Source organism: Panicum hallii, chromosome 3 (assembly GCF_002211085.1).
Source record: "Panicum hallii strain FIL2 chromosome 3, PHallii_v3.1, whole genome shotgun sequence".
NCBI classification, from domain to species: domain Eukaryota; kingdom Viridiplantae; phylum Streptophyta; class Magnoliopsida; order Poales; family Poaceae; genus Panicum; species Panicum hallii.
This window is the reverse complement of record NC_038044.1, coordinates 2,333,718-2,354,682: the sequence shown is the minus strand read 5'-3', so window position 1 is coordinate 2,354,682 and position 20,965 is coordinate 2,333,718. Positions and strand designations below refer to the sequence as shown.

General features: G+C 48.2%; 3 protein-coding genes and 1 long non-coding RNA gene across 7 annotated transcripts; 3 read left to right on the top strand and 1 right to left on the bottom strand.

The window, feature by feature from the left end:
* The first annotated feature begins 204 nt into the window (after nucleotides 1-204).
* LOC112884085 (exocyst complex component EXO70A1-like) lies at nucleotides 205-5,562 on the top strand. 4 transcript variants are annotated; one of them, XM_025949405.1, is made up of 12 exons: nucleotides 205-529; nucleotides 613-708; nucleotides 1,590-1,795; nucleotides 1,957-2,172; nucleotides 2,604-2,742; nucleotides 2,811-3,023; nucleotides 3,265-3,470; nucleotides 3,942-4,142; nucleotides 4,227-4,326; nucleotides 4,643-4,743; nucleotides 4,831-4,977; nucleotides 5,194-5,562. In XM_025949405.1, the coding sequence occupies exons 1-12, from the start codon at nucleotides 356-358 to the stop codon at nucleotides 5,309-5,311; spliced, it is 1,917 nt and encodes a 638-aa protein (XP_025805190.1). In that variant the 5' UTR covers nucleotides 205-355; the 3' UTR covers nucleotides 5,312-5,562. The 4 variants fall into 4 exon arrangements, 3 of the variants coding, with proteins under 3 accessions (XP_025805190.1, XP_025805194.1, XP_025805191.1); XR_003227035.1 differs by lacking the exon at nucleotides 5,194-5,562 and having other exon boundaries at nucleotides 4,227-4,493; nucleotides 4,831-4,846; XM_025949409.1 differs by lacking the exon at nucleotides 5,194-5,562 and having other exon boundaries at nucleotides 4,674-4,743.
* Nucleotides 5,563-8,632: 3,070 nt separating this feature from the next.
* Nucleotides 8,633-9,956, top strand: LOC112887579 (NDR1/HIN1-like protein 1). Its single transcript, XM_025953776.1, has one exon. The coding sequence runs from the start codon at nucleotides 8,953-8,955 to the stop codon at nucleotides 9,580-9,582; it is 630 nt and encodes a 209-aa protein (XP_025809561.1). The 5' UTR covers nucleotides 8,633-8,952; the 3' UTR covers nucleotides 9,583-9,956.
* A 4,416-nt stretch (nucleotides 9,957-14,372) lies between these two features.
* LOC112884672 lies at nucleotides 14,373-14,597 on the top strand. Its single transcript, XM_025950148.1, has one exon. It carries the CDS (start codon nucleotides 14,373-14,375, stop codon nucleotides 14,595-14,597), a length of 225 nt encoding a protein of 74 aa, XP_025805933.1.
* Nucleotides 14,598-17,464: 2,867 nt separating this feature from the next.
* LOC112887804 lies at nucleotides 17,465-20,048 on the bottom strand. Its single transcript, XR_003227622.1, has 2 exons — nucleotides 20,017-20,048; nucleotides 17,465-17,712 (listed from the first exon to the last, which is right to left on the bottom strand). It is a non-coding gene; the product is annotated as an uncharacterized LOC112887804 (long non-coding RNA).
* Nucleotides 20,049-20,965: the final 917 nt, after the last annotated feature.

Below are 20,965 nucleotides of genomic sequence, written 5' to 3'. Positions count from 1 at the left end.
ATTACGGCTTAGCGGTCGAATGGGCCCCACAACTCGGACCGAGCCCACGGCCCAAATAAGATCCAGCCGTCCGTGCCGCGAACGCCCATGAACCTGCACGCATCTCACAGCAGCTCCCACGCTTCCCACGCCTCCTTCCTCTTCCTCCACGGTGACACCACCCCGTCCCCGACCCCGAGTAACAAACCCGCCCGGAGGCCACACCAGTGACGCCCCGGGTCCACTGCCACCTCTCCGCATTGCGTCACCTCGCCGTCCCGTCCTTCCAGAGTCTTCCACAAGCGCCTCCACGACTTCCTCGCAGGACGTCCGAGGAGCACTCCTCCGCCGGCTCACCGCGGAGGGGGACGGAGCGATGGAGCGGACGGGGCCAGGGCTGCCGGAGGGGATGGAGGCGCTGTCGCGGCAGGCGAGCGCGCTGCGGGAGGCTTTGGGGCGGAGCGAGGAGAACACGCAGGGCATGGTCGCCGCCCTCGGCTCCTTCGACAGCCGCGTCTCCGCGATCGAGGCCTCCATCCGCCCCGCCCAGGTTCGTCCGCCCCTCCCCCCTTCCCGTTTGGCGGAGAGGGAGAGAGAGTGAGAGACGAGCTGCCTGATTCGGCCGCGTCGCAGGTGAGGACGCAGGCCATCACGATGGCGCACGAGAACATCGACAGGACCATCGAGAACGCCGAGGCCATCCTCGCACAGTTCGACATCGTCCGCCGGGTGAGAGACCGCTCCCATCCCCGTGTTTCTGTATGATGAGAATGCTCTGAACCCATAGCGAGTTGGGCGATGTTTTGGGTTTGATTGTGGTTTTGGACGACTTTGGAAGTGATTCAGGGCGCCAAAATTTGCATTCAATGCTCAGGAGTTTTGGCGCATGCCTCATATTATAAAATTTGGAAGGTATCTAAGGTCCATAGATGGGTTATAAGTTAGTTGCCATGTTGGTGTAGTTCCAATGGCATTTGATTATTGCAATGTCAAGAATACAATCAATGATTAGCTTATCTGCTGTTGTTAGTTCAATGCTTCGTCAAATTCTTCTGCAAATGTTGTAAGCAGTATCTTCGACGGTGTTAGGCCATTAGAGGTTTGTTTTCCCCCATATTTGTGCAGTCGTGAAGTGCTGCTTGGTCGTCCTGTTGCAAGATTAACTTCGATAATCATTGATTAGCTTTTGTACTTGCTATCTCAGTGCGTCATCAAATTCCTCAGCAGATGTTAATCAGTATCTTCCACACTGTTAGATCAGTATAGAATTTATCTGTATTGGTGTAGTTGAAATGCATGCATTGTTTATTGGCAAGATTAGCGCCAATAACTTTTTATGAGCTGCTGTATTTTTGGTAGTTCGGCGCTTCATCACTTGCTTTGGCTGATGTTGTAATCAGTATCTTCGGCACTGTTTGATTATTAAAGGATTTGTCAAACAGTGTATTCATTACCAATTCTTATGAAGATGCTTCTATTTTTAGATGGTTTATTACCATTAAATATTTTTGTAACAGCGTCAGTTATTTCGCTTGTATGTCAGTATGGTTTAAGCACAATGGGTAGTCTGTTCACTTATTTAATGTGATGGTTGTCTTTTTGAGCTTTAGGCTGAAGCTGTGATATTGAGGGGTCCACATGAGAACCTGAAGATCTTCTTGGAGGCTGTGGATCTGCTGAAAGGTGTCGTCAACTTCTTTTCCTTGAACAAGAACTTTAAGAGCTGTGAAGGGGTTCTGAATCAAGTCAACAACCTCCTAACCAAGTCTGCTCTGAAGATTGAGGAGGAATTCAGGCAGTTAATGGGTACTTACAGGTAAAATTTAGCTGTGCATCTGCTTCTGAATCATGTTCATGTTGAATCCTTGTAATTGGTAGGGCGTTAGGATTAGGTCCTGTATGTCCTCCTTCTCAATAGTAATTTATCAATTCTTTTGATGGCTCTTCAAATGTAAATTGATGCGCCTGTTTTTTCAGCAAGCCTATTGAGCCCAATCATCTATTCGATTGCCTTCTAAAGCATCTGATGGTATCAAGACGCGACTCCGAAGCAGTTGGAGAGCAGCCATCTAAAAGCTTTGAAACTGCTATACACCCGACATTAATTCCTTCAGGAATATTACCACTTCTGCATGATATAGCTTGTCAGTTGGTTCAGGATGGAAATCAGCAGTCATGCTATAGAATTTACAGGTAGGTTTTCTAGATTTAGATGTAACATCTTGCTGCTCTGATTATTGACACACAGATTACAATTTGATAATATGTTCAGGTTGTTTGTGGATAGAAGGCCAATGAGTATCAGTATTGAGAATAAATGAGTCGATGGAAATGCATCAATAGCAACTAAATATACAAGAACTGAGGCACCTAGAAAGGTTTTGGTCAGTTTGCACTGTATGACCAGAAATTGTGTTGGAGCTGGGAAATCTGAGTAACTTATTTTACAGCAGTTGGAGCAACCTTGATTTGTAAATATTTATTGACAGCGTATACTAGTCATATTTCGTATGCCATGCAGTATGAATTATCATTACTTTTCCTTCCCAATGTCTATGAGCATTCTTTCTTGATTTTAACTTTGCGAGCTACAAAATTAAGCTTGAATTTGTTTCTTTCAATAGAGATGCACGTGGCTCGGCATTAGAACTGAGCCTTCGAAATCTGGGCATAGAAAAGCTAAGTAAAGATGATGTAGAAAGGATGCAGCGGGTGGCCTTACAAGTGAATATTGGAACCTGGACTCAGTGTATGCAAATTACGGTAAGGATCCTTCTAAAAGTTGTGCTATATGTGTTTCACATCAAACTAATAGGCTATGCCAATACCAGGTTAAAGTATTACTTGCTGGAGAAAGAAAAATCTGTAATCAGATTTTCGATGGTATCACTTTCAACAAGGAACAATGTTTCGCGGAACTGGCCAAAGGCAGTGTTATGACTCTTCTCAGCTTTGGTGATACTGTTGCTAGAAGTAAAAGGTCTCATGAAAATTTGTTTATACTGCTAGAGATGTATGGAGTAATGCATGAACTTCAGTCTGAGGTATGTGGAAATAATGCGCTGAGCACCTCTTCACACAAAGATCATATGTGCGTGTACCGTACATTATCAAGTTTTGGCCAGTTGTTATGATGGTTAGGACTGGCCATATAGAAATATGTATTACACATGATTGCCTACATTTCTGTTGTCATGATTGTCTTGTCGTCACTCAACATGTTGACAATGTTGATTGTTAGAACTGGAAAAATGAACTATTATCTTTGTTTGAACTTCTTACCAGGTTGAAGTAATTTTTCAAGGAAAGTTTTGCTCTGAGATGAGGGAGGCTGCATTGAACCTGACAAAGAGCTTGGCACAGGTTGCCCAAGAAATTTTGGTTGATTTTGAGGACGCAGTTGTAAAGGATAGTTCAAAGACTAACATGCAGAATGGAACTGTCCATCCTTTTACATTCGAAGTGATTAAATATGTTAAATCCCTATTAGAGTAAGTACCACGATTTCCATCTTCTTGTTACCTTCTTGGACAAATGAGTATTAGCTCTTAACTTTATCCAGATTGAGATTTGTAAATCCATCTCCTTTGATTTTTTATGTCTTTGAGTTTGCCTTTTCTTCCATCTGGAAAACTCAAACTAGTTCTTGTTTGCGTTTTAAAGAATTAACCAAGTTTTTTTCATAATTTTTTTATTCACTCAATGGCCCTGAAGCATTGGGGGAGTCTGCTGGAAGTCAGATACGGTTTCTAGAGTCTCAACCTGCTAGTAAGAGTGTTTTATCAGTTACTATTTTTTACCTTGACTGACTGCCTGCACATGTGTTGTTTGAGGTAGCATGTGTTCTGCTATAAACAATGACTAATTTGTTTGTTCTTTATGTGTTGTTTGATATGTCAATCATCCTTCTCCCACCCATTTTGCTAATTGCATGCTAACATATATTGTTCTGATTTGAACAGTTACCAATCGACACTGAAAATACTATTTCAGCAACCTGAAACTGGCAGTGAGACTGAATCTCAGCTTGCAGTTGTTATCATGAAGATTATGCAGGCCCTTCAGAATAACTTGAATGGGAAATCTAAACAGTACAAGGATCCTGCATTGTCTCACATATTTCTTATGAATAACCTTCATTATATGGTTACGTCTGTTCGCAGGTATGTCTCTTTGGTGCTTCAGATCCACATCCTCAGATGTCTTGGTAGTGTGCCTGTTCAATAATTTGTTTTATCTCGCCTCAGATCTCAAGCCAAGGATATACTCGGTGATGACTGGATTCAGAGGCACCGTAAGATTGTACAGCAAAATGCCAATCAGTACAAGAGGGTAGCATGGGCAAGGGCAAGTGTATCATCAACAATCACATGCATTATGTTTCTTTACGATTTAGGATTATTCATCTTTTTGCAGAGCTGTTATATTTTTTTTATTCAGCATGGAGTACTATCAGTTTGAGATCGCTTTGGCATTTGTCAAAAGAATGATGATTTGGACGCTGAACTCTTGTGGTAGCTGATAAAAATTTAGTTCTTATCAAGATTTACGTTTAAGTCCAATTGATTAGATAGTCAAGATTTTCATTCTCCTATACTTTCATGATTGGAAATACTGTACAGAATTGCTTCTTGTTATAATTACTTCACTTCTGTCATTCTAGATTCTTCAGACACTCACCATTCAAGCCACAGGTGGCACTGGTTCGTCAGCACCATCAGATGTTAGCAGCAGTGGAGTTTCAAGGAGTATGATCAAAGAACGGTCTGTACCATAGCAGAATGAGTTATTCTATGTACCATGGTAGCAAATAAGTATAAGAGGTCAGGAAATCGTATGCTCCTTTGGCAGGTTTAAGTCCTTCAATGCGCAATTTGAAGAGCTTCACGCAATTCAATCTCAATGGACTATACCTGATCAGGAATTGCGAGATAATCTGAGGCTTGCCGTAGCTGAAGTTTTCTTGCCCGCATATAGGTCTTTCATCAACCGTTTTGGGTATGTTCAGTTGTCCTTTTCTTGATTCTCTCAGGATCTCCACCAAATTTCTCCGTCCATTAACTGGTTACTGTTGATAATTATATTCTGCTCCCTCCATTCTTAAATAAATGATGTTTAAGATAAGCTAATTAGTTCGAAAATTGGCATGGCTTTGCCGGCCAGTGCGATCATCTTGTTTTGTTACATGACTGCAGTACTGCTTCTAACTTTCAGGAATCTTGTTCAACGTGAGAAGAACCCACATAAGCACATCAAACACTCACCAGAAGCTTTGGAGCAGTTGTTGGGTCAGTTCTTCCAAGGACAGCAAGTTGGTGAACAAAAGCATTAAGGACTGCGAGCATTTAAGAGGAGGAGCCTTAAGTAAAGTTTTGTAGCGCAGCTTATGGCAAATATTTTCATAGTGGTGTAGCTTGACTTCGACTCACTCTGCAACACCTGCAAAGCTGGATCTCACGTTCTTGGGTTACTTGGCTGGGTAGCCTCCCATGTTAACAGTTGAAAAAAGACATTATTGGCACCTGCAACCGCAGGATATTTTCCCCGATTTCACTTTGTTATACATGTGCTAATTTGCCGTTCCGTTATATCTTGCCTTGTTCGTACCGTTGATCTTCATATCTCGTTTCTTTTTCTGGCAACTTTTACTCTACTAGATTAAGATGCTTGAAATTTCGCGCAGTGTAACGTTTCTGGCCCCTTCCTGCTTAACAGAAATGATAACTGCAACGCCTGTCTGTGTCTTGCTTTTGTGAGCTGAGTATTGCTGCTAGTACTTTTGTGGCCACCGTCATCTCTAGTAAATCCAAACAACATAGTGGGTAATGGTAGGTTTGGTGTGTTAATCATTGCCTGGCCGTCAAAAGCCGGGTGTTATGTTATAAAACAGTTCGGTCCGGCACGTCTCCGGCTGTGCTGCTTGTTCAGTGGTCGCTTGCTTGCTGGTGCTGCCACCTGAAAGTTTTGTTGGCTGAGCTGCATGAGGCAGAGCCTCCAATGATTGTGCTGGACCTGCACCTGCGTGGGGTATGCTGCCTGAATGAACTGGAGCATCGTCCCTTTTCCTGGGTTTGGTCGGCGTTCTCGAACGGTGAGTGGCAATTCTGTTTATTTCTCTCCTTGCGCAACATGTTGTAGTCGGTAGGTACTAGAAGACGATCGTCGCCAGTTGAGCGTCCTTCCGATGCCTGCCTTGCATCATGCTGCGTGTGTACCAATTGCAAGCTGGGAGCCTAGAACGTGCGTGGTGTGCTGTGTTCGGTGCGGATTGGGAGCATGAGGCGGCAGCGGTGGTGATGATAAACATGCAAGTATTCGGGGGCCATGGTTGGTAGGTGGGTGGGTGGTCAATTTGGAGCAGGAAGAAGATATGGTGGTCTTCCGTGTGGGGCTCAGGCAGAAGGCTTATCAGAATCTGGGTGTGGCTTTGAGAACTGAATTTCTGTGGCTGTTTCCGCTGGTGGCGGTGGAGAGGAATGATGGTGCCTGGACGTTTCTGCCCACCTGAACTGAGGCGTGGAGCCCTCTGTGGCAGAGTTGGAAGCAAAAGACTGTAACGGTTGGCACCCCTGAAATTCTTGCGCGCATACCCTTGTCTTGAAGAGTGAAGACGGACTCGACGTGAAATGGAGTATACAATAACAACAGGGATACTATCTGAAATCAATGCAGAGTTAACTGCATAGTAGTTTATGGCTGTGCTTCGGTAGCCGAACGTGGGCCATTAGGTTGGACATGAATGTCCTTGAACAATTATCTGCACAGCGTTTGGTGTCACTTTCAGTACCTAATCCCTCTCACTGAATGCAGCGGTCAGTACTTCCATCGTCTTTGCTTTTTCTCTGTCTGCAAAGGCGCGCGTTAAAGGAAAGAAGGCTTTCGCGAGCAGAGGGTCCTTTTTTTCTGAGCCCGGCCTGCTTTATCTAAATTTCAGGCACGGCCGGTTTTCATCTTGAACCCACGGACGCACTCCGATTGCTGGGATGGCTACTATTCTCGAGCGACAGGCCAACAGAAACCGTGCTGACTAGACAGAGTCTACTGCCGTGCCGAGTTGATGGCGTCTCGCCCTCGCACGGGCGCGTAACGCCGCCGAGTGGTAGTGATGGATTGACGCGTGACGCTTGCATGCCGTGCTCATGGGGCACGGATGCGGCTGCCGTAGAATAGAATGGAGACGGGAGAGGGGCAGGCGTGAAAGGCCAAGGCCGGGCGCAGATCGAATCGGATTCTGATTCTTGCGAGGATGGGGGGATGGGAAGGGAAGGGAAGGGAAGGAGGAGGGGAAGCAAGTAAAAGCGGGCGGGAATTTGCGCGCCCAACACCATCTCTCTTTCGCCGGGATTCCTGCTTCCGCTTTCGCCCAACCGCAAAAGCCGCTTTTGGTACATACATTCATTCATAGACCACTCAACAATTCGAAAAAGGTCTCGTTTTCGAGAAAAAGGAAACAAGAAGAGAAACTGAAAGCATGTCTGTTTTTTTTCCTTTGAAAAAATTACGGTGCGAGGTGTCTGCGTCGAGTGAGCCGCGTGGATGTCGGCTCCTCGACGGTCTCCACCACCTAGGATCCCCAAGCCAGCATTGGGTAGCAGGGTGTGTCGGTACACGGACTGCTCGCTCGTACCGGTACCGGAACGGAAGCGTGAAGCATGTGCTGCTGCGCGGCCGAGGACGTGGCGGATGGGTGCGGGGAACTCCGCGTTTGGCCCTGCAGCGCCGCACATGGCGCTCGCCGCGTCCGGACAATACAGATTCAGAGGCATCGGCTGGGCAGGCGGTTCATGATCAGATTGCCAAGAAGCTTCTTCGTTTCGGACGCGTCCTCCGACCGTCTCCGCGCCGTCCTGGCGTGCACATGGGATAGGAAGACGAGGGACACGCAAACCCCACGCAGACGCGTACATTTTTTTTTTTTGGAACCGTATCGGTATTCGTTGAAACTTGCGAGTCCAGTCACAAGCAAATCCTCGGCACACCAAACAGGGCCTTCCTTCCATCCGCCTGCTCCCAAGTCCCAACCCGATCCCCGTGCACGCCGCTCGCGAGTGGAGTCCGGTGCGCCTGCTCGCTCTGCCGCCTGCCAACCCAAACCGAGATGTCGCCTGCAGCTAGCTACCGGCACAAAAGCTGCCCGAAAGAACTCCGCCTCGATCAACTATAACGAAGGCGCCATGGCATGGAGCGAGCAAGCCCTAAGCTTTTTCGACTAGAAGCCGCGTGCTGGGTAGGATGATGGTGCTTAGGCGAAGCTGGTAAGATCGAACTGCTCCCAACCACCGGAGGCTTGACAAAACTCAGGCGGATACTTGATTTCAGAGCCAAAAAGAAGGAGAGCAAAAGATGAATGGAAAAAAAAGTGACGATTGGGCTCCTAGTTTAGTTAGTTTACAAGTGCTACTCGCAGGGGTCTAGGCGGCGGTCGCCTCGCCTGCCCGAGGTGTATGTGCTAACTGATAAAGCGCCCTGGGCCTGATCAAATCTCCTCCTACTCCTAACCGCAACCAATATAATTGACCTGCCTCTCCATCCAGTATTATTCTAACGAGTAGTCAGTCACTGCTCTGCACTCAGCAGCACCCTGCCTGTCTGTTACACTCGCTCACTCACCTAACGTTAAGAGTTCCCCAGCATCCGCAAGGGACACGTTTGCCTGCACAAGCAAAAAGCTCCCTCCAAACCTCACTTGGAACCCTTCTTCCCCATCAGGCCATCGCATACGTGCACCTTGCTCACCTCTTCCTCTCTCCCTCTCCCGAGAGCCTATTAATTGACCCATAACGCCCACTTTACTCACCTTCCCAAACACTGCGTCCACCATCAGGCCACCTCCTCTGCTCTCTCTCTCTCTCTTCTTCCTTCCCCTTCCTCATTCCCTCTCCATCCCATCACATCCCACTCCTCCAGAGAAACCAGCAATCAAGCTCCCAAGCCCCAAGACTTCTCCTCCGATCCACCACCAGTCCACCAGCCATGAGCAAGGACTGCGGCAACCACGCCGAGGACGACCTCCGCCGCTCGTGCCGCCGCCTGCTCGCCCTCCTCCTGGGCCTGGCCCTCATCGTCGCCATCATCGCGCTCATCGTCTACCTCGTCCTCCGCCCCACGCACCCGCGCTTCTTCCTGCAGGACGCCTCGCTCCGCCAGCTCGACCTCTCCAACGGCTCCTCCAACCTCCTCTCCACCACGCTCCAGGTGACCGTCGCCTCGCGCAACCCCAACGACCGCGTCGGCGTCTACTACGACCGCCTCGACGTCTACGCCTCCTACAAGTACCAGCAGATCACCGTCGCCGCCTCGCTCCCGCCGGTGTACCAGGGCCACGGCGACGTCGACGTCTGGTCGCCCGTCCTCGCGGGGCCCAACGTGCCCTTCGCGCCCTACCTCGCCGACGCGCTCAACCAGGACTGCCAGGCGGGCTACCTCATCCTCCAGGTCAAGATCGACGGCCGCGTCAGGTGGAAGGTCGGCAGCTGGATCTCCGGGCACTACCACCTCTTCGTCACGTGCCCGGCCTTCCTCGTCACCAACGGCGGCAACGGCGCGCCGGGGGCCAGCGGATTCAAGTTCCAGACCACCACCTCCTGCCGCGTCGAGGTCTAGCTAGCTAGCGAGGCTGCTGCCGGCGAGGTAGGTGCCTGCCTGTCCATAGCAGAAGGGGAAAAAAACAGAGGCCGCAGAAGCAGAGAGATCTTGATGGTCAGGGACAGGGCGAGGTGGAAATAATCGATCAATACAATACCAGGGAATCAGTGATTCTGCTGCTGCTCCGTAAAAATGTAAAGGAGGGTAATCTGTTTCTTTTTTCTCTCGGTAGGGTTGATTAATAGTAGTACGATCCATCAATGCTCGTGGTCATATATATACTTACTATTTATATATATGCTGCTGCCTTTTTCATCTCGTTAGCTGGTTGAAGGAATTACTGTTGTTGAAGGAAGCTTAATTGTCAATAAACCTTTTTGATTGATGCGAAATTAAAGGGGTAGCAATTGGCATGGCCGTTTTCATGGGATTGGCTGATTGCTTGGTTTGCACTTCCTTCCTTTTTTTTTTTGGAATTTCATTGTTTCCTTTTGCCCTGGAAATAAGAATTGTTCATGCTGTATTGGTTTGCGTTTTTCTTGGCCTTGGAGCGGCCAAACCATGTTGCTTGTTGGTGATGTTACCACCAGCAGCAGCAGCAGCAGCAGTTCGAGTGCGTGATCTGGGCTTTGGAATTTTGCTGGGGGGCTGCTAAGGGGTTTGGTGGCAACCACCAGATCCGAGGCAGCAGACAGTAGCTCCGAGTTGAAAGCCGAGATTTGGTGTGGGGAAGGGAAACCAAAGTACACATGGGGTTCCATTTCTTGGTGATCCAAAGCGTCAAAGCGGTGGTTGATCACTCGCTCTCCGCTCATGTCTCCAACACACATTGGATGGGGCCCTCATCTTCATCTTCACTTCGCCGGTAAGAAACCTTTAGAGAAGATCAGAAGAAGACACAAGCACAACAAAGCAGAGTGAGGTGAGGGTACATGGGCATGTGGCAGCCGTTCTTCCTCTCCTGTACAGTACAGTACAGCATTAGCCTGTGTGCCAATTGCCGATGCATGCGCTGGCTCTCGCATGTGGAAGCATCTATTCTGGCAACGGAAATTACCGGTAATATAATTTGGAACTTTGACTTTGGAATCTGTTCCTGCCCATAGTTTAATCAGCAGCAGCAATGCTAGATTAGACAAGTGAGACCATGGGGGTGTTCGTTTCCGGGTACCTAAATTTTAGAGGGGTCACATCAAAGAGAATCTTATCATTTAGAAGTATTAAATAAAGTCTAATTACAAAACCAATTGCAGAACCCTAGTGCTAATTCGCGAGACGAATCTAATGAGGTATATTAGTCCATGATTAGCGAACAATTACTGTAGCATCACTGTGGCAAATTATGGATTAATTAGGCTTATTAAATTTGTCTCGCGAATTAGCATCTAGCTGTGCAAAAAGTTTTATAAACAGATTTTATTTAGTACTTCTAAATAGCAAGATTCTCTTTGATGTGATGGGTCTAAAGTTTAGATAGGAGGAAACGAACAGGCCCCATGGCAGAAACTTTGGGTTACAGAATTATGCTACTCAAAAAGTCCTTTTCTCTCTCTCTCCCTTAGTAGTACCTCTCTAGTATTCTTTGTGCCATTTCTTTTCTTTTCTTTATATCAGCTTTGCACCAAAAGCTTCTTTTTTTGGGAAGGAAAGAGAATAATAAAAGCATTAATGAAACGGTCGCTGGAGTCATGGATGGGATGCAGAAAGTGGCCCCATCCCAGCGGCCAAACAAGTACTCCCTCCCTCCTCCCTCCGTTCCTAAATAACTGTTATCTGCTTGTCACAAGTTTAACTTAAATTTGTAGAAAATACGTACAATACTTGTATCTCCAAATAAATTTATTAAAAACTAGATTCAAAGATCTTCCTAATGATAATAATTATATACCATAAATATTAATATTATTTAATATATATTTAGTCAAAGTTGTTACTTAGGAAACGAAAACGAAAAAGAAGGATATTTAGGGTCTGTTCGTTTCCTACCCTCAAAATTTTAGACCTATCACATCAAAGAGAATCTTGTTATTTAGAAGTATTAAATAAAATATATTTATAAAACTTTTTGCACAGCTGGGTGGTAATTCGCGAGACAAATTTAATGAGCCTAATTAATCCATAATTTGCCACAGTGATGCTACAGTAATTATCCGCTAATCATGGACTAATATACCTCATTAGATTCGTCTCGCGAATTAGCACTGGGGTTCTGCAATTAGTTTTGTAATTAGACTTTATTTAATACTTCTAAATAATAAGATTCTTTTTTATGTGATCCTTCTAAGTTTTAGTCTCCAGAAAACGAACGCACCCTTACAGACGAAGGGAGTAGCATTCAATAATTTCTCTGAAAACCATGCTCCTTTTGTCAGGCAACGGACCATTCTGAACATGCGAGCAGGCTCAGAGCGAGATGGGATGGATGATGCGTCATCAGAAATTCAGAATTCGAACCCGCGTGCATATGCATGTGCGTTGGCGCGTCGCTTTCCTAAGTGCTTCGTCCGGCTGCGTTGCCATCCCCTCGGCATTGGTGGCTAAGCAACACACCACCTTTTTTTGTTTTAGAGAAAAAACACGCCACCTTTTTGAGTGGCCGGTCGCTTGTCTCGCCTCTCCTCTATTTGTTGCGCTTGCGCCATGGCATGTGATGGGATGGGCTCGGTGCCTTGGCGTCTACGCGCTCCCCCCATCCATCCATGATCCATCCTGATGGCATGGAATGGTGGAAAGCAATCGCTTCCTGCTGCTCGATCGATCGCTAGCTGTGCTGCCAACTGATCCTCATCTCGGCGTCTGGTGCTGCCCTGCCACCGATTTCATCTGTCCCCTCCCCCCTAGGGCTAGGGCTAGGCTCGGCTCGTAGTAGATCAGTCTCCAAAGCTCCACTTACTAATATGCTTGATTTTTGCTTGGAGCACAGAAGAGAGTGCGACAAGACGTGGCCCGTTCCGTTGCCTTGGCCTCTAGAGTCTAGGCTATAGGATATCCTTGGCTGCTCCTGCTGCAGTGGCAGTGACGTCGGACTAGGAAGATGGCTGGGTGACCGAGTCATCGTGCTTGTTCTTTTGTTCTAGGCTATGGCAGAGCAGGCCCCCCGGCGAATAAAGTCGCTGAAATAATAATGCGCAAATGAGCGGCGCACGATCGGAAAAGCAAAGAGGCGAGGACAAGAGAGATCGAAAAGGAGGAGGAGCGCGGCCAAAGTTTAAAGATAATGATGACGGACTCATTAGCGTCCACGGATGGATCCCTGCCTGCTACTAGTGCTACATACAAGCAGCATCAGGGCCGCCGGCCGCCTAACCACTGGATGCCAATGCCATCCATGGTCCATTACTCCAGTGAGCCGACCCAAACTGAAGCACACGGCGATTGAAGATGATGATTTATTTGGCCTCCGCCATAGCCAACGACCTACGCGAGTGTCTGTCTGTCTGATGGTGAAATGTCTCCAGGTGAAAGTGAGCTCAGTACAGTTTTCAAAAAAAAAAAGTGAGCTCAGTACCACCAGTGATCGCAGACGGCGCGCGCTGAATATCCATCCATCCATCCATCCCAGTCACACTCGTTGCTTGAGATGAGGAAGAAAGCACGCAAGCAGGGTAGCCTTTTTTCTCTCGCCATTTGGTGGGTGTATTGCCAACTGCAGCAAGAAAAATAGTTGGGAAAATTGTCTGCAGGCAGGAAAGCAGATGGAGGAGGGCCCCGTTGTTTTCAAACTGGACGCGACGGAGTACTGCCCTTGGAAAGCTCCGTTTCTCCTCCTCCTTCTTCTTCTTCTTCCATTATTTCTATCAGTGCAGCGCCGGCGATGCTCCATTCCATCCAATGACCGGAATCGGAATAAAATGGTCCTCCTCTTTTTCGGAAATCATAAAAGGGTCCTCCTGGCAAGCAACCACCACGCCTAATTTCGAGCTCCGTTTCCTTTTGTAAATTCGTGAGCGTAATTTCAAGTAGGAGTAGTATATCTCATCTGATTTTTTTCTTAGACAGGAATTACATCATCAGTTAGTTAGGTGCTGTTTGGATCCACCCCCAAATGGCAAAAAGGCAAATGGTAAAATTTTTGCTCCTGTCACATCAGATGTTTGGACGCTAATTAGAAGTATTAAATATAGTTTAATTAAAAAACTAATTACATAGATGAGGACTAAATGACGAGACGAATCTATTAAGCCTAATTAATTCATAATTAGCAAAAATACGGTAGCATTTGCTCTTTTGCACTTTAGGGTGTTTGGATCCAAAACTGCAAAAATAAGTGAAAAAAGCAAAAGTTTTGCACTTTCTCTTTCCCATTCATCCAAACAGATCCTTAGTTACTGGACCAGCGATATAGCAATGTGCTGCTGCTGTTTTTCGGGGGGAAAAACCAGACAGACAGGCAGTTAGACACTAAAAAAAGACACTGTGGACCAGCGGCGAGAAAACTAGCAGACAGTGATACAACAAGGCCCACACCGACCACTTTCTTCGCTAGCTTGGGGATGGGCCCAACGGTTACGGCTGGGCTTCAAGGTTTTCCCTCGCGCATGTGGTTGGTTTGTTGGACGCAGGCAGGTGGCCCGTTAGGTGAGCCGCGAGCCGAACCTGGAGGCCCAAGAAGCTGTGTCAACCGGAAGAAACGGATCGTACTCAGGAGGTCACCAAACAACAGGTAGAGCGTGAAGCTCTCGTGGCCTCTCGCAGTCTCGCTCGCGGTGCTTCCCCCGGTCTATATGATGAGTACATCGCGAGAGAGCCAAGCATAATCAACCCATCAGCCACAAAACATTCAGCACTTGTACAAGCAGGAGGAGAAAATGGCCAGCAGGAAGATGATCGTCCTCGTGGCGGCGCTGCTCCTCGTCGCCGTCGCGCTGGAGGCCGCCCCTCGGGCGAGCGCCATGGACTGCAAGGCCGGGTGCGCCGAGCTCAAGGACTCCCCGCTCGGCGGCGCCGCCGACTGCGAGAAGAAATGCGCGGAGATCGCCGCCACCAAGGGGCCCCAGGACCCCAACAAGGCGGCCAAGTGGGACATCCCGTAAGCACGAGGGCTCGCGCACGCCGTCGTCCACGTCCGTCCTTCGCGACCGCCCCCGGCAGCGTCCTACGATGGATCTCTACACGCGCAATAATGTTGATTATTTGTTCTTTTACATGTTGAGCAAGTCAGATTCACGGATCGACCTGTAATAGTGTTTTCTAATAATGTTGCTCAAGATGTTTCTTCGTTTTGTATTAGACAAATAAATTACTCCAATGCAAAGGCAATGGAGCAGGCTTTATTGTTTTTTCACACTAGCCAGCTGACTACATGCGTAATTAATTCCACGTCAAGTCTGTTTTTTTTCTCTAAATGCTCTCTCGCTTAAATCCATGGAAATGCGATTCTATAATGCATACAGCGTTGTATGGGGGGAAAAGGGAGCTTGGTTTTATAGGGAATCTTACATTTAGCTGAGTAATGAGAATTTGATGTGGAATGGTGACAAGTACTAGCAAACTTGACGGTCTCGCGGCAAATTTTGCTAATAAACAAATCCCGTGACGGTGAGAGAACTTGTAGCAATTAAACATTCGATTTGCTCCTAATCTGTATGTCAGGCTGATTTCTTTTTATCTAGATTAGGTGAGTGTCCGTGCGTTGCTACGGGATAAAAAAAGTCAATATAGCAAATATAGTATGGAACAAAATATGATGTTAATCTTAGACCAAATTGTTTCAAGCCATATTAAGATTACCGCCATCAACTTTACGTAACAATATCAAATAGCAAGCATGAACAAAGACGGCATTACTATCGCGGCAGTACTCTCTCGTAATTGAGTGATTGAATGTAAAATAGGCAGATCGCGTCGTCCGGAGAGAGGCCATCCCGACGGCATGATCCGTCGAACCAAATACTGTGTAAGGGAGCCTAATGGGGCTCGATCTAAATCTATCAACAGTTGCGAAGCTAGAGCAGATTAGTGGAGGATGCATTTGCCTTGTAGGTGCATATATGGTGAAAAATTGATTCAAATCACTAATTTTTCATTTTTCATGTGGGTGCATGTGCACCCCCTAAGTATTACGTACCTTTGCTCCTACCTATCAGCACCTTAAATTCTCGAGAAGAAGAACATTGCGCGCGCCTTCGCGCGCATATATTTTTTATGTGTACCTGTTTGCCCATATAGATTGACTTAGGTATGATATGAGGGGGGGGGGGGGGGGGGAGCAGTACATAGTCTTGTAAAAAATTTTAAAAAAATATGCACACCTAGCATCCAAATAATATAATATTGAGTTGGATTCTAGACGATAGGCAATAATGTAGCATGCAGAAATTACCAAAGAGCATATCTAATTATGAGGATTGAGGATCCAACGTATCTTCAGGCGGGTACCATGAACTCACCTCGTTCCTTCAATAAATTGGCCAAATAAACTAAACCTCTTACTCTTTATATGGCACTGATGTTTTCTAATGTGAAACTAACTATATTATCTTTGATGTGTAAGTTTGAGCTTGAGCTTCTCGTGAACCAAAAGAAAAAGGTAGGGCTACTTTCTGATCAATCTATTCCCTACATATGAGCCTGTTCATTTTTACTTCCATAGGTTTATGCCCGTACGTTGCTACGGGAAGTAAAATATTTTCAGAGCAATACATAAAATTTAATTAAAGGTGTTACGGCAATAAACTTATAGTTTGCTGCCAAGTGAAATTCGCACAACTCGATTTTTGTTTTGTCAATCAAAATTACATGCCTATTGCACTTATAGAGGGTGCACTATTATTGTTGGATGGCATACATGAAAAGTATAGGTGCCCCTGCCTCCAGCAAAATCGGCATCACTCACTCCATGCAGAGCAGTGGCGGAGGACCTTATGTGGCAAGGTATGACAACCGCCATACCTACGCTCGGAGATCGGGAGAAAAAGATTTAGGCCGCCCCTCCCCCTACTCCCCCCCCGCGCCGCCGCCCCCTGCTCCTCTCCCCACGTGCGCCGCCCCCTGCTCCTCCTGCGCCGCCCCCTGCTCCCCCCGCGCCGCCGCTGCCCCCTACTGGCCTGCTCCCCCCCGCGCGCCGCCGCCCCCTCTCCCCACCCCCCGCGCCGCCGCTGCCCCCTGCGCGCCGCCGCCCCCTCTCCCTTGCTCCCCCCCGGCGCCGCCGCCCCCTGCTCCTCCCCGCGCGCCGCCGCTGGCCCCTACGCACCGCCGCCCCTGCTCCCCCCCGCGCGCAGCCGCCCCCTCTCCCCTCCCCCCCACGCCGCCGCCCCCTCTCCCCTCCCCCCCACGCCGCCGCCCCTGCTCCTCCCCCCCGCGCGCCGCCGCCCCCTCCCCCCTGCCGCCGCCCCCTGCTCCTCCCCGCGCCGCCGCCGCCCCTGCTGGCCTGCTCCCCCCCGCGCGCCGCCGCGCCGCTGCCGCCTGCTGGCCTGCTCCCCCCCGCGCGGCGCCGTCCCTGCACCCCCCTGCGCGCCGGCGCTGCCCCTGCTCCCCCCGGCCCGCGGGCCGCCGCGCCGCCGCCGCCGCCTGCTGGCCTGCTCCCCCTCGCACGCTGCCGCCCCTGCTCCCCCCGCGCGCGCTGGCGCTGTCTTCTTCGTCATACCACGATTTCGTCGCGTCCTCCGCCACTGATGCAGAGCATATAGATCTTTTTCAAATGTCGCAAAAGTATCAAGAGGCCGCATTCTACTGAACCGTTGTTTAAACTTCAAAACCAAAGTAGAAACGTCTTGCCGACCTCCGGACAATTTCAGCCATATTGCAAATCATAATAAGCTTTACTGCTCTCATTTTTGTTCTCCGGAGTTGATTCCACTGCCTTTTCCTCCTGTTCCTTTTCTTTCTTGCACTGCATCAATTACTAGAAAATTGGAGTGGGGCATTGAAACACCCCGGTCTAAACAACCGGAGCTAAACATGTATTTAAACACCAGAAAGCAGTCTCTGGCGAAAATACATTACACAAGTGGTGCCACAGTCATACATAGCTTTATTTAATACGTTCGATTACAATAATAACATAAACTAGGAATACAACAATAGCGGTGATAAACGCGAGGGTAAACTCTTCATCTGACATGGTGGCTTCTACTGCGACGGCACCACTCCAGACTTGGGTATAGGGCACGAACTACTCGCCTTCCTCAGGCACAAAATCAGGATCCTCTGCAACAAGTCATAAACGGGTGAGTACAAAAGTACTCAGCAAGTTCCACCTCACCCTACGGGAGGGGAATGATATGCACGATGCACATTAATCACAATGCATTAGTAATGCAACTTAAGTTATACAACTCTTCCCGACACAACCCACAGTAGGTAGCTTACTAGTTGTCAGGACCACACCGTAGCCTGTCCATTCCGTGGACACGGACCATTCGAATGGATTCTACCCTCTGCAGAGGTCGTACACTGTACCCACAAGCTCGACTGCCCGAACGGACAACCGACATAGCCGACACCCAGCCGTGGTCACGCCCCAGCCCGGCCGCACAAACCCTCGGGCCCTGACCCCAATGGTCTATACCCGTGAACCATCCCTGCGACCGTCAGGCTAACCAGTGGGATTAGGCTAAGTCCGGCCCATAACGGAACCTGTGGTCGTACTAAAGTAAGCTAGGTGAGATGTCAAAACAACTCGGTCCTTATGGTTTACCAGGGCAGCAACCATTCCTCAACATGTCAACTCGAGCCTACCTCCACGGTAGCACTCACCTGCCAGTCTACCACCACGGTAGCGCCGGCTCCAACATACCCAGCTGCCCTAGCCTCAACCAAATCCTTCATATCCTAGTCTCAACTCTGGATATGCATAACTACTCACATGCATGTATGAGCACACTCAATCACTCAAGCATCGGTATATGTAATCGATCCTAAACCAGAGCTACAACTAGACGTCCTCACATGGATGCAACCGCTCACGTAGGGGTCAATGAAACTTGCCTTCGCTTATGTACGCGTCGGCGGCGGCGGCTTCCTGCTCGTGGTACGGGTCTTCTGGCTCCGGCGCGCTGTACTGGCCTTCGTACTCCTTGGCCGGCTCCTCCTCGGTCACTCCGTGATCTACGGCGGAAACGGCGCAACCGGCAAACAACACAAGCAAGCTATAAAATAAGCTCAAATGGAGATGAAAATAGGAGAAATAGATAGTACATGATTTGAGGAGAGGGTCAACTGTTGGAGCTCCGTCTCGTGAGTGAACTGGGCTCGGGAGAAGTGGTTCAGCTGGCAAAGTGAAGCGGCTCGGTGTGTTAGGGCTGATGGTGGAGTTCATCACGGCCTCGCTCCTTTTATAGGCAAGGAGAGCAGCAGCGGCGTCGCACAGGGACGGCGACGGCGTGGGCTGCGGCAGCTCGCTGTCAGCTCAACAGTGGCAGCATTGAAGACGCGAGCGTCGAGGCGGCAAAGCCGGCGAGGACGCTGCAGCGGCGTGGGCAAGGTGGGGACGCGGAGGTGGGCGGCACGGCGCGGTGCCGGCGGCAGTGCGCGGTCCCGTCGTGGGGCCGGTGTGTCGCGCGTGCACGAGCGAAAGCGAGCGTGGGTGGGGACGGCAGGGAGGTGCGTCGGCTTCCTTTTTAAATGAGGTGAGGCGGTTCGCGCGGCGGAAAAATATCTCGGCCGGCGCTGTGTGCGACGACCCTGATTTATGGCGAGGTGGAGTCTACCAACAGATGAATCACAACCTATATACTAAGTACTCCAGCTTAACCAGGAGACTAACACGTACCTTATTGGAGCGACAAAGTCACGAAGGAACGCACAACCTTAAGTGGCTAGTCCAACACTAAGCTTACCACAACTTATGTAACTTGCTCATAGGTGGATGGCAAAAGAAAGGGGGGTCCTATTTATAGATCAAGGGGGATGGTGTTGCTAGTGAAGATAAAGAAAGCACCGGAGAAGGAAAACAGAGGGGAAAGGGAAATCGAATTCCCCAAGGACTTATGCGCAATTTCAGGAAACTGCAGGGGCTCATCTGTAAGGCGAAATTTCTCATCAATCCAAAACTCAAATGAAGAAATGCTCAAACGAAAGTTGAAGAGTTTTTCGAACTCTACAACATTGCTTTAGGGCTCAAATTCAAAAACTCAAAACTTATGTTTTTACACATGAATTTTTGAATTGCTTTTGTCCTAAAGAGTAAAACTTTATAAAATTCAGGATCTAAATGCAAGCATTTATGACACGTCATGATGACGGGATAGACTCATCATAAATGTTGGATAGACATGTCATTATGACGGGATAGACTTGTGATAATGGTTGGATAGACATATCATTATGACGGGATAGACTCGTCATAAATGTTGGATAGACATGTCATTATGACGGGATAGAATGTTGGATAGACATGCTTATGACTCGTATTTTTACACTTTAGTCCTGAGTAAATTTAAAAGTTACTTTTGTAAATCAATATTTGCATAAAAGACTTGTACTTTTATAAAATTACGCAAACACCCTTACTTTGCATTTCTTTCAATAGTGATGAAAACTGGAATGTTACAAACCTACCCCACTTAGGTTGAATCTCGTCCTCGAGATTCAGCTTCACCACTAAAGAGACTGGGGAACTCGGCTCGGAGCGCATCTTCTCTCTCCCAAGTTGCTTCTGCTTCAGAATGCCCACTCCACTGGACTCGAAAATTTTGACTGCTGAGTTGCGAGTTCTTCGCGTCACAATATCTAGAATTTTTACTGGTACTTCTTGGTATCTGAGATCATCCTGCAGGTCGATTGTTTCTGGTGCCACTTGTTCTTCCGGTACTCGCAGATACTTTCTGAGTTGGGACACGTGGAATACATCGTGTACATCTGACATCTTCTGGCAACTGAAGCTTATAGGCTACCGCTCCCACTTTCTTGATAATTGGGAAAGGTCCAATGTAACGTGGAGCCAACTTTCCTTATACCTGGAATCTGCGTGTGCCGCGGATTGGGGAAACTTTAAGGTACACATAGTCCCCAACTTCGAAGCTGAGAGTACGCCTTCTTTTATCAGCATAACTTTTCTGGCGGGACTGAGCTGCCTTTATATTCTCTCTATTTCCGCTATCTTTTCTTCTGCTTCCTTAATAAAATCTGGGCCCTCAATAATGCGGTCACCGACTTCAGTCCACATGAGCGGTGTGCGGCACTTCCTCCCGTAGAGGGCTTCAAACGGCGACATCTTCAAACTGGACTGGTAGCTGTTGTTGTAAGAGAACTCCGCATATGGCAAACTATCTTCCCAATTTTTGCCATAAGTAAGAACACAGGCTCTTAGCATGTCTTCAAGGATCTGATTAACTCTTTCGGTCTGGCCATCGGTCTGGGGATGATATGCTGAACTGAAGTCCAATTTGTACCAAGTGCTTCATGTAAGCTGCCCCAGAACCTCGAAGTGAACTGGGTGCCTCTATCTGACACAATCCTC

Bases quoted from the DNA above. Each gene is read 5' to 3' on its own strand.
- LOC112884085 (XM_025949405.1), top strand. From the start codon at position 356: ATGGAGCGGACGGGGCCAGGGCTGCCGGAGGGGATGGAGGCGCTGTCG. The intron at 4,143-4,226 runs GTATGTCTCTTT...ATCTCGCCTCAG, and splicing joins ATGGTTACGTCTGTTCGCAG to ATCTCAAGCCAAGGATATAC. The intron at 4,744-4,830 runs GTCTGTACCATA...CTCCTTTGGCAG, and splicing joins AGGAGTATGATCAAAGAACG to GTTTAAGTCCTTCAATGCGC.
- LOC112887579 (XM_025953776.1), top strand. From the start codon at position 8,953: ATGAGCAAGGACTGCGGCAACCACGCCGAGGACGACCTCCGCCGCTCG.
- LOC112884672 (XM_025950148.1), top strand. From the start codon at position 14,373: ATGGCCAGCAGGAAGATGATCGTCCTCGTGGCGGCGCTGCTCCTCGTC.